This window comes from Prosopis cineraria, unplaced genomic scaffold, assembly GCF_029017545.1.
Source record: "Prosopis cineraria cultivar Desert tree isolate PC_DT_omini unplaced genomic scaffold, ASM2901754v1 PC1, whole genome shotgun sequence".
In the NCBI taxonomy this organism is placed as follows: Eukaryota; Viridiplantae; Streptophyta; class Magnoliopsida; order Fabales; family Fabaceae; genus Prosopis; species Prosopis cineraria.
In genome coordinates this window covers 46,033,396-46,045,543 of record NW_026555332.1, presented here as the reverse complement: position 1 = coordinate 46,045,543, position 12,148 = coordinate 46,033,396, and the positions used below count along the sequence as shown (strand labels likewise).

Sequence of the window (12,148 nt, the reverse complement as noted above, 5' to 3'; positions counted from 1 at the left end):
TTAATTTCGAGCATTGGACAAATTTTTAATTACGTGTATTGTGATTAACTTACGTGGACCACAAGAAAAAAAGTGACTGATCGGTTTAATAAATCAAGTTAATCACATCGAATTTGAAATTCTTGGTAGTTATTAAATATTAATTTTAATATAAAAAATTGATCCCATAAAAAATAGTTGTCGAAATTCAGTTGCAGTTTCTTCGGATTTTTTTTTTGGCTAACGTTCCTTAGGATTAACTCTTATGAAACATATTTCGTTGATAGTAATTATTAAAATTTGTTATACATTTCAATGTAGTAACGAAAATCTACTGTATGATCATAACATATATGTTGGGATATGAAAGTCAAGGTCCTATGTAGTTACCCTGTTTCGTTAAAAAAAATATAAAATATTTGTAATTGAATTTTATTCCTTAATAAAATAATTATTTATTTTTAAATTAACCCTATCTTTATATATTTATTTTTATTAAATATCTTATAATAAATATAAAGTTGAGACAATTTAAAAAAAAGTCAATAGTTACACTTCAAAAAATTTAAAATATTTTATATTTTTTAACATTTAATTTTTTAAAAAATGTAAAATATTTTTTAATAGAGGGAGTATAGAACAAGCACAACTCCCATCTTTATTTCAATCTTGCGCAGCACTAATGATCATACTTTTATTTCAATTCTTTTAGTGATTAAATTACATTCTGTGAATTGTATAAGTGATTTTCTTTTCTTGATACAATGTATAAGTGAAATTTTAATTCTAATTAAATTAAATAATTATGCGTTATGTTCGAATGCAGAAGTAGATTATTCTCCACTGACTACAGATGTAAAAATGGCAGTAAATATTGAAAGTGACATTCAGCCCAATAACATGACCCAATGAAAAAGCAAGAGTCGGAGAAGAAAGGGGAGCTCCTAGTTTGAAATTCTGATAGATAGGGGTCCCACGTTCCGCCCGACGCTGGGCATCTCTGCATGACTCTAACGGCTATCTCGGCCTACATATACTCTCATTTAGCCGTTGCCCTTGCATCTCCCTCATTTTTTATTTTTGAAACTACGCTTCTGAACACCGAAATTCAACAGCAAGTAGAACTACGAAGTCGGGGCATTATTCAAATCGTAAAAAGGAAAACTCAAAAGCATCTCTTTCCGATCACTCTTTTCTCAGATTCTCCGATCCTCTGTGTGTATTCTCAGCCAAGAGCACTGTATGTTTTTTCTTTGTTCTTTCACCTTCTTACTTCATGTCTGAGTTCTCATTGGTTGCTGAGAAATTTGAGCTTTCAGTACAATTAGAATCTACCTTGTCGCTCCATCTGAGATGTTTTATTTGCATCTGAGTTTTGCTATGTCACAGAGATTACCATTTCTATGACATTATGCTTATGGGGGCATCTTCTTTTTCTCATGCAGGCTATTGTAAAAGAGAAAAATGATGTCAGTAACGCCTGATCAATCTAAGAAGGTGGGATTGGGACTTTCAGCATCTCCATCTCCATTTCTCACTCCGCGCCCAGAGCGGCGGCGACCTGATTCAAGAGGCTCTGACTGGAACCCTAACCGTCAGGACAAGGATAAAGAGACTAATGTGCAAGTTTTGCTTAGATGCAGGTGACTTCTTGCGTTTCCCCCCTCCTGATTCTTGCATATGCTTAAACTTCTAAAAGCCTTTACATTGCGTACGCGGTTTTTGTTTTGTTCTGTTTTGCCTCTTCGTGAACCGTTCTTCCTTCTTTATCTGAGAACATTGAGCTGTAATCAAAATATTATAGGGATGATTGAGTTACACAGCTTGTAAAATTATTCACTCAATATTGTATATAGTAATACAGGAATTTGGGTGTGCATGCTGATGGGATTTGATGAAAAATCTGGAGGTGTAAAATCGCCATCATTTTTCAATCTTTAATTATTTTCTAATATCAGGCCGTTGAGCGATGATGAACTAAGGTTGAATGTTCCCAGCGTGGTGTCATGTAATGAGCATAAAAAAGAAGTCAACGTTACACAAACTCTAGCTAACAAGCAAGTAGAGAGAGTTTTTGCCTTTGACAAGGTATACTTCTTTTACCTAGTGATGGTATGTTGCTCTATGATATTAGCTATGACATATGCTGAGTAGTGATTCCACTTAACCTCAAGTCAATATTTTCTTTGTTTTGGTAAGGTATTTGGGCCCAAAGCACAACAAAGATCTATATATGACCAAGCAATTGCCCCAATTGTTAATGAAGTCCTTGATGGATTCAACTGCACTATCTTTGCTTATGGTCAAACAGGCACTGGTAAAACATATACAATGGAGGGTGGGATGAGAAACAAGGTACTAATTTATTATCCATCACACTTCTATTTTAGCTCATTATGTTCATGTATCCTTTTTATCTCAGTAAGTATGCCATGTGCCATAATTGATACATAGGGCGGAGATTTACCAGTCGAGGCTGGTGTTATTCCAAGGGCAGTTCGCCAAATTTTTGACATGTTGGAGTCACAGAATGCTGACTATACCATGAAAGTGACATTTCTTGAACTTTATAATGAAGAAATTACCGATCTATTGGCCCCGGAAGACAACTCTAGGTCTGTAGAAGAAAAGCAAAAGAAACCTCCCACTCTCATGGAAGATGGGAAGGGCTGTGTGGTTGTGAGAGGTCTTGAAGAAGAATCTGTGTATGGAGTAAATGAAATTTATGCCTTGTTGGAACGCGGGGCATCAAAAAGACGCACAGCAGAGACCTTGCTTAACAAGCGAAGCAGGTGGGTTTCCTTTTAATTTACCAAAGTTTATGAGCAAGTAGATGCCATTTTTACACCTAATCATGTTATTTTGGTGCAGTCGCTCACATTCAGTCTTAACAATTACCATCTACGTGAAAGAAGCAGTCGTTGGTGGTGAGGAATTGATTAAATGTGGCAAGCTTAATCTTGTTGATTTGGCAGGTTCAGAAAATATATTGCGTTCAGGAGCACGCGAGGTATAGGCAAAGTTCCGCATTCCTGATCATTCATTAATTGCATGTTCATCAACAGGCAAAACACTGATACTAGTATCATGTTCAGTTTGAACATCTTACCCCATTACGTCTGTATACCTTCCCTTTTTTCCTTTGACTTTCATGACAATAGTTTTCTCTCATTTTTTCCTCTTGCATTTAGACCTTCAGTAAGCTTGCAATAATTTCTTAATTTCTATATACATAACAATTTTCAATTGCAGGGTCGTGCAAGAGAAGCAGGGGAGATAAACAAAAGCTTGCTCACCCTTGGAAGGGTCATAAATGCACTTGTGGAGCATTCTGCTCATGTACCTTATAGGTTCCCCCAAATACCTAATTCAACCATAATGCATGCATTTAGGTCTTGATTTGTTCCTTAATATTCATGCATTTTGTTTTTCGTTCCAGGGATAGTAAGCTTACAAGGATTTTACGAGACTCTTTAGGAGGGAAAACAAAAACATGCATAATTGCTACTATTTCACCATCTGCTTATTGTATGGAAGAAACATTAAGCACACTGGATTATGCTAGTCGTGCAAAGAACATAAAGAATAAGCCTGAGGTTAGCTTCACCTGTTGTGTGGTCTCATGGATTTTTAAGTGCAGTTATTTTTCTTTGACCTGGTGATGGAAGCTCTAGTTTATTATTTGCAGGCAAACCAAAAATTTTCGAAGGCTGTTTTGCTGAAGGATTTGTACATGGAAATTGAGAGAATGAAAGAAGGTCTACTATTCACCATGATTTTTCTGATTTTTTTGGGTATACATAAGGGTGATCTAAAAAGCTCACGGCATTGTATAACTGAATATGAAGTGCAGATGTTCGAGCAGCAAGAGAAAAGAATGGTGTATATGTTCCTCATGAGAGATTTGCCAGGGAGGAAGCGGAAAAGAAGGTTGTTAATTTGTCTTTCAACATCAAAGTATTTTTAACGTAAAACTAGCCTACAACACGTGCAATGTTGAAAAGAATAAAATGCATGCATGTTATTAATTATTAATTAGATTATGGCACAAAACAACAAAACCCATAGTTAATACAAGTCAAGTATCTCAAACCATAACGTTATTAATGATATTCAGCATTTTAATATTGTACTTTGGGAGTTTCATTGAGGATAGCTATGCAATTCAGATGATTGAGCAATCTGAATTTCAAGGGAAACTACAATTTTGTGGATTATAGGACTAACTAATAACGAAATGGCTGGTCAGACTGTTGCATTATATATTATTCTTGAGTCGAAGTTGCATGTTTGGTTGCCCATAGTTTGCATGATTTTCTTAGCTACAATCTGCAGGCAAGAAATGAGAAGATAGAGCAATTGGAGAGTGACCTGAGTCTTAGTGAGAAGGTACTCTTGGAATCCAGGATTACTTGGAATCCATGATTGCATGTTGTCTACCTTCATTGGCACTAGTTATCTATCATAGCTATTTCCCCTTATATCTTCAGGAAGTGGACAAGTTCCGGGAACTCTACCAAAAGGAACAAGAACAGAAGCTAGATTTGGAATGTGAGCTTAAGGACTGCAGGGTATTAAAGGCTTCTTGTTGTTGTTGTTGTTTATAACCTCTCAGACATTTGGTCTCAATCAAATTATTCTGCTAGGTAAATTTGGAGAAAACAAGCAGTGCTTTGCATGATCTCCAAGAGAATTACAGTCAAGTGGTGTCAACTTTGAAGGAGAAGGAGTTTACAATTTCCAAGTTATTGAAATCAGGTTAGTTCCTTGTGGCACTCAACAAGGAAACTCTTATATCTGTTTGTTAGATTCTAAATTTCTCACTATATATGATTTGTATTCTTCTATGAGTAAACAGAAACTTGTTTAATTGAGCGTGCAAAGGAGTTGTGTACAGATCTGCAGGATGCATCAAATGATATTGATTCACTGTCCCTAAAGTTGGGTATGGCAACTTTATCCCTCCATTTTTTTAATCCAAATTTGTCCTTGATTTTAAAAGCATTTTCTTAAGTACTCTACATCATGTTTCATGAGGGGACATTTTTCTTAGAAATTGCACGTTCACATTCACATCTTAAATGGCCAAGGCTGTAGTCTAATTCTTCGGAGGATTTCGTCCTTGCAGATAAGAAAGGCAAGATGGAGGCTGAAAATCAGAAAATGATGTTGAATTTTGGTTCTCTGCTGAGACAGAGATTAGGAGACCTACATGAGGTGATCATGGGGTCAATTTCTCAACAGCAGAAACAACTGAGATGCATGGAAGACCATGCCAGTTCTCATCTTGCGAGTAAAATTGAAGTAAGAAAGCAGAAGAAAATTGCTTCACTTACTATTTTAGTTCTTTCCTGTTCTTTTCACCCTAATAATCTAATTGAAACAATGTTCTCCAGGCAGCTCAAGCATTAGAAACAAGGATCAAGAAAATGACTGAGATATATGCTTCAGGAACAGGGGTCCTGAAGGAGCTAGCCAACACATTTCATTTAAAAGTTTCATCTGATATGGAGCAGATCCAATCCCAAGTGTCATCACAGACTTTGGCTGCTGAGAGTGTAAGTCAAAAGTTTGTCCTGTTGTACTGAAGCTTATCAATCATAGGATGCCAGAACTCAAAAGAATATAATTTATGTTCCTAGTTTGATTGCGCTGTGTCCTCTTTCAGTTTCTTAACACTGCTGTGCTTGAGGGTAAGGATGTTATATACAGCATTCAGAATTCTGTTGATGAGCAAAAACATCTGTTAGAATTCTCCATTCAACAACAACAGGAGGTAGGTTTCATTTATATCCAGAATTCATTTTCTGGCTGCGTTGTATTTGAGCGAATTCATTGTGCATCATATTGAGTTATTGCTATTCATGAAAAATGTAGGGACTAAAGCAGAGTCTGATTTCAGCACAACTGATTTCAGAGGCAGCTTTGAACTTCTTTGATGACATTCAACAGCATTCTTCAAGAGCGGTGAAAATTATTGAAGAAACTCAAAATGAGAGAACCGACCAATTACTTAAGTTTGAGAAGTTGTTCAAGGTAAGCAAAATTTGAGCTTGTTATCTCAATGCATACTCGACTGTCTTGGGATTTGGTTAATTTTGTTCCTTTAACCTTTAACAGGAAGAGGCTGCTAAAGAGGAAGAGCAGGCCTTGGAAAAAATAGTGGCAATTTTAGCAAACTTGACATCTAATAGAAATGTTAGGGTGAGTTGGCATTGTTCTTTTGTTTTGTTTTCGTTTATTTTCTTCTCGTTGAAGTATCTATGTAGTGCTTCTCTGACTTGAGAAACATTACGGGTTAGGTCTCTGAGGCATCAAGAAATATGCAAGACACAAGCTTGAAACAATCCAAAAGATTACTGCTCGAGATGTACAACGTGCAGAAAATTTCAGAAGATGCTACAAAGGAAGTTGGTAAAAATGTAGAGAATGTAAAAAGTCATTTCACGGTACAATCGGTCTTTGCAAGCGATGCTAAAACTTTAATGGAAAATTGTCTCCAAGATTGGTTAGTTTTCATCTCTCGTTCTTTATTTCTTTCTGATCTTCCTCCTCCTCGTCCTTTTCATCTTTCTCTTTCTCTCTGTTACAATATGTTAAATTAATTGTATATTTCGATATTCTGAAGTTATCCTTCATTAGTTGGATGGGATACCTCTGCGCAAAACATTGGTAGTGTGGTATTATGATTGATTTATCAATAATGTGATTCCGTCCTCCGTTAGCTGAATGTTATTAAATCCTTACATGTGCATGATAACTGTACTCAAGTTGAATTTGAAATAAATGATTTTGTTTTTATTAAACGTGGTACACAAGGAGGAGTATTCATGAATGATTTGATTTAGAATGTTTGCAACTTGCTTTTTACTCTCAATGGTTGGAATTTAGATTTAATGTCCCGTAGACATTGCTTATGTTTCATCTCAATGGTGAGAGTCTTGATTTGATGTCTTTGCTGTGTATGAATCTGTTCTCATATGTCCTTTGACATTGATTGTGATTCATCTAAATGGTAATTTTTTGTTTTCATGTCTTTGAGTATGGATTTGTACTCAATTCTCATGGTATGTGCAGCTCAAAGAGAGTGTATCATGCAAGGGAGCAGTGGGAAAATGCGCAGACTTCCTTGAACGATATCAGCGAGAACAATCTTGCAGAGATAGAAAATACAGTAAAGTTAGTTCTGTTTGCTGGCGTACTATATTTGATATGATGACGATTAAAAATTTTTATTTTCTTAAACTTCTTTAATATTTGTGGCCAGGGCAAATATAAACTCAAACTATGCTTTGAATCAAGAATTTGTGTCTGCATTATCACGTACGGAATCAGATTATGATGCTGGAACCCATGATCTGGTGGAAGCTGTAAATGGTAATTCTAAAGTTCTTGCATTAGTGCTATTATGCAGCTTTCTTGTTATATTATCACGAGAACTCTCTCATACGAGGAAAAACAAACTTGCACACTTTTCAGATTCACTAATGTTGGATCGTGAGAACAAGAAGGGAATTGATTCTATGACTGCACAGTGGTCAGAACAGCTCCATTCTGTACAAGAGAAGCATGGTGCAAGCATATCAAGCATCCAAACCCGAGCAGAAAAGTGCCTTGAAAAAGATTACTTGGTAATATGGAATTTCTGTTATACCATGTGCACACATATATTACGTTGTGACTTGTGAAATGAGTTAAATTTAAGGTGTTTGTTGGCGTTATGTATGAGAGCAGGTTGATGAGCATTCAGGACTAACACCAAAGAAACGAATAATAGCTGTGCCCAGCCATGCATCTATCGAGGAGATGAGAACACAAGTCACTGAAGAAGACAACGCCTCAGAGAAGAGATCCAAATGGATCCAAGCAGACTCCAAAATTCCGCATCTGACAGTGGCGTCTCCAAATCGAACCCCCTTTGCAAACGTCAATTGACTTTGCCTCGAGACTCAGCTCAACCGTTCTAGGAAAGAAGCTCATCGACTGATGGGCTCCCACTCCTCTTTTTCCCTATTATGTTGTTTCAACGTGAAATGAAGCCAATTGGTTCTTCCCATAGCCTAGGAGAATTTTAGGTAATCTGTAGAGCGTATTATTCTTCGTTCTTATTTGATTTTTCTCCCATAGCTGAATTTCCCATTAGATTGAGATGTTTCTGGGACAGGGCAAGCCAATATAATATGAATTCTTCTCACGAAGGTTCTTGGCCTTTTCTTTATGTTATTCTAAGTTTTCATGGAGATGGAATCTTTCATATAACTGGTCGAAAAAAAAGTTTACCGCAAGTAAAGCATCCCTGTAAGGAAGAGCTGCTTGCGGCCCACGTTGCTTCCCTCGGGAGCTAAACTGCATCCACGCGCCTTAGAAACGACAATTTAATACTCTATTCCGTAAGCAATTAAGTAAGCAGGGCTGTTTCGTCATTACAAAATCGTCAACCCCACAAAATCTTATCTTTATTATTGTCGTAGAAAGTTCTTCATTGCGTACCCCAACCGCCATGCCTAAAATTCTACATATACCCATCCACACGCTCCATAGTTTCTCACCTCATAACATTCTTCCTTTTCCCATTCTTCTCCATCACTTCGCTACTCCTCACGTTCGCATTTCTTCCATGAAAAGACAGATACAAAACGGAAACATAGAGAGCCTAGATCTGGCAATCTCTCTAATGCTTCTCTCTCAAGCACCACCACAGCACAAGTTCCTCAACAATATCCCATCAGTACGTCAAGAATTTGCATGCAAGACCTGCAACCGCAAGTTCTCGTCGTTTCAGGCGCTGGGAGGTCACAGAGCCAGCCACAAGAAGCCCAAACTTGATTCCCAAGCAGACCTACGAAAACCCAATTGGGAGCACCAGTGCTCTATTTGTGGCCAGCGATTCTCTCTGGGACAAGCCCTTGGAGGCCACATGAGAAAGCACAGAGCAGCCCTGAACGAAGACTCTGCTTCTATAACTGAGGTGGTTTCTGAAGTTCCTGTTCTCAAGAGATCTAACAGTAAGAGGGTTATGTGCTTGGACTTGAACTTAACCCCTCTCGAGAACGACTTGAAGTTGCTTTTCGGAAACAAGGCTCCTTCCGTTGATCTTACCTTGTGCTGATCACCTTCTGTACTTTTTGGGCCATTCGTTCATTCTTCTATTCTATGTTAACTAGGTTGTTTATATTCATTCGGGATTATTTTCATTGTGCACACTGCACAACATTAGACTTGCCCTGTAGTACGTAGCACTTCTGTAAATTATTACAAGACTTCTTTAAAATTTTTAGCTGCTACTAAACTCTCAAAACACACCCAGAGTGCCGAAGAAATATATGGATTGGCTGGTTAAGAACCATTGAGTATTATGGAATTTTTGTGTATGTATAATTTTGATATTGGATTACGATGTTCGGTTGCTTGGCTAGAATATACGTTCGTGTTCAAATAGGGACAAAATACATCCAACCTTATCACAAATGAAGATCAATGTTGTTATGGTTTGGAGCTTCTGGATAAAACTCCATTTCAATCCATTACAAGAGCACACAACCTAGAGATATTTCTATTGGGAACACACGTAAAATCGTTCGTCTTGTCTTCCACGTAATTAGTACTTTATAAAAACCATGGAGATTTGAAAGTAAAATACCTTACATAGTTATGCCTTTTATTTTAAGAGTAAAATACTCAAACCATCATTCTATTTTGCCTTAATTACATAAACTTTTCTTCTATTTTAAAAACATATATTTTAGTTCAATCCATTATCTCTGTCAAGAATATTTTTAAAAAATTCTGAACACTTATTTTTAAGTTAAAATTTATATTACAAAAAATTTTATTTACTAATTTACCCCTCACCCTAGTAAATCCCAAATTATATTATTTTGATAGTTACATAATTTCATGGTAAAAACATGTTTACAAATTCTAAATTATTTATATAATCTCTCAAACTAATATAATTTTATTTCATGTGATGAATAAAAATATGTCTTTAGCAATTTTAAAAAATATAAATCAATAAGATTCAATAAATTTGATAAAAATTAAAATAAAAAAATTATATGATATAAAATTAATAAATTTTATAATATAATAAGAATTAGAAAATTTATTTATTATATTTTCTAATTGTACGAAAATATATTTTTTTAGAAAATATAGATTTGTAGAAAATTCTTATGTTAAAGAGGGACATCTTAGTTAAATTAAAGTTTAAAAATCAAATTTAATGGTCAATTAGCAGTTGGATAGATGAAAATGAAACCTGAAATATGCAATGGAGGTTTATGTAACATATTTTTTAATTTTAAGGGAGGTTTATATGTATTTTCAAATTAGAGGGAAGATCTATGTAATTATTAAGTCATAATAGAAAAGTGATCCATATATTACTTTTTTTTTTTAAAGACATTCTTACTCGGTTTTGCCACCTTCAGTCAAAAATTATTATTGTTTAAAGTATTTCACATAGATTAAGAAATCTTTAATTAATACTATAATATATTATATAGTTGACTAAAATGCCTTCATTTGATAGAGTGAAAGAAAGATAAATTAATATAAAAAGATGAAAAATAAAAAGAAAAATATAATTGTTAAATAGCTATAGTTCCCAAAAAAAGGTTTGCGAACCCAAAAAAAAAAAGGAAAGGAAAGAACAATAAATATGAAAGGGATGAGCTATAAATTTAGGGTCGAAGAAATAACTGGAATGACGTCCGAATTGCGTAACTTGCGGTATCATTGACATGGATCTCACATCTTAGGTTGTTCTTCTAGAACTCATGTGGCGGAGCGTGTCTAAAACGTTGACCTTACAGTTGTCAAATCTTCCATTTCTTCCTCTCCCTGATCGATCTTTTTTTCAGAGCAATCAGAAAATACTTAAGAGTTAAGAGTAACATTTTATTATTTTTACATTTACCCATTCATAACATATAATACGATTTTTCCAAAAAATCTTGTCTGCGATGGGCAGCCATACTCGTACAATACCTAAACGTCACGCCAATAAATAGATTTTAATGTGTTGTCCAATGGCCAAGCTACTTCATTCTTTGCTTTTTCTCGTTAGCCAAGTTGCTTACCTGCCCTCTTGTCTTCGAAGGTTCCATTTCCATATTTTGGGTGTCTTTGTGAGCAGAGCGATTACATAAGCCGGCCAAGGCATTATTGATGATTATTGTCACGTGAAAGTTAGTTCTGAAATATTAAATTAATAATATTTAAGTTTTAAAATATTTTGATTAAAATTTCAATTTATACTCTGAACTATATATGTTTATGACAAATTTAAACTCTAAACTTATGTTTAATATATTTTAAATTTTAAATAGTTAGATTTAGAATAATTTTACTCTTGCCGTTATTATTAAATCAATGTTTATCACTTTTTTGAACAGTGGGATCGTCGATGAGGAGGGTACGAAAGAGTGTAAGTGAGTGTAAAAGGAGAGGAGGAGAGAGACAATAATCAGGTGATGGGGGCTTCACTATTTAACAAAGTAACAAAAGTTTATCTAACATTAATGGTGGAGAAATTATTTTAAATTTAATTATTTAAAATTTAAAATATATTAAATATGAATTTGAAATTTAAACCATCCTTAAATCTATAGTTTAAGATCTATATTGCCATTTAATCCAAAATTACAAAAAAATAAGTTGATGATATAGATTGAGTCAATTGTCAATTCATGACTTTCAATTGCTATTAAAGCATTTAAGTTTCAAATATAAGTCTTAAATTATAAATATTTGAGTCAATTTTTATAATTTATTTTTAAAAAATTATTAAAAATTTAATTATTATTAATTCAATATCATCAGAGGTAACTATTATTATTTCTATTCTTATCTTAGTTTTGGGGCTGACAGACATGGCATTGTTGTAACTAGAAAGTGTCAAACCAGGACTTCAAAGTTCAATTAGAAGTCAAATCTAGAAAGCGTTGTTGACTGCGTTTACCATTAAGTGACCATTTGAATAAGGAAAAAACCTACGTTTTGGACTTAAAATTAATTTTTTCTGTCAATTTATCCAAACAGTCGAAAATGATCAAAAATCGATTACGGGCCAAAACGCGCGTTTTTTCAGAAGCTCCCTCCGTCCGCTTTTTGCCAAAAGTTTGTCAAAAACGTTGGGAAAAATTACAAAAACAGGCCTAGGAAA

The 12,148-nt window shown here is 34.8% G+C and overlaps 2 protein-coding genes across 2 annotated transcripts; both read left to right on the top strand.

Moving 5' to 3' along the window:
- Nucleotides 1-1,053: 1,053 nt before the first annotated feature.
- LOC129317183 (kinesin-like protein KIN-5B) lies at nucleotides 1,054-8,177 on the top strand. The gene is made up of 24 exons (XM_054961551.1): nucleotides 1,054-1,219; nucleotides 1,425-1,622; nucleotides 1,938-2,067; nucleotides 2,179-2,334; nucleotides 2,434-2,771; nucleotides 2,851-2,989; nucleotides 3,232-3,329; nucleotides 3,419-3,575; nucleotides 3,668-3,737; nucleotides 3,833-3,909; nucleotides 4,315-4,368; nucleotides 4,470-4,550; nucleotides 4,626-4,737; nucleotides 4,838-4,924; nucleotides 5,108-5,283; nucleotides 5,376-5,537; nucleotides 5,648-5,755; nucleotides 5,857-6,015; nucleotides 6,100-6,183; nucleotides 6,282-6,487; nucleotides 7,057-7,158; nucleotides 7,247-7,356; nucleotides 7,459-7,610; nucleotides 7,714-8,177. The coding sequence occupies exons 2-24, from the start codon at nucleotides 1,444-1,446 to the stop codon at nucleotides 7,912-7,914; spliced, it is 3,138 nt and encodes a 1,045-aa protein (XP_054817526.1). The 5' UTR covers nucleotides 1,054-1,219; nucleotides 1,425-1,443; the 3' UTR covers nucleotides 7,915-8,177.
- Nucleotides 8,178-8,273: 96 nt separating this feature from the next.
- On the top strand, nucleotides 8,274-9,332 carry LOC129317191 (zinc finger protein ZAT11-like). Its single transcript, XM_054961561.1, has one exon. It carries the CDS (start codon nucleotides 8,480-8,482, stop codon nucleotides 9,086-9,088), a length of 609 nt encoding a protein of 202 aa, XP_054817536.1. The 5' UTR covers nucleotides 8,274-8,479; the 3' UTR covers nucleotides 9,089-9,332.
- The last annotated feature ends 2,816 nt before the right edge of the window (nucleotides 9,333-12,148 follow it).

Coding starts and splice junctions, on each gene's coding strand:
- LOC129317183 (XM_054961551.1), top strand. CDS start 1,444: ATGATGTCAGTAACGCCTGATCAATCTAAGAAGGTGGGATTGGGACTT. Junction 3,330..3,418: donor TCTGCTCATGTACCTTATAG/GTTCCCCCAAAT, acceptor TTTTCGTTCCAG/GGATAGTAAGCTTACAAGGA. Junction 4,551..4,625: donor GTGAGCTTAAGGACTGCAGG/GTATTAAAGGCT, acceptor TTATTCTGCTAG/GTAAATTTGGAGAAAACAAG.
- LOC129317191 (XM_054961561.1), top strand. CDS start 8,480: ATGCCTAAAATTCTACATATACCCATCCACACGCTCCATAGTTTCTCA.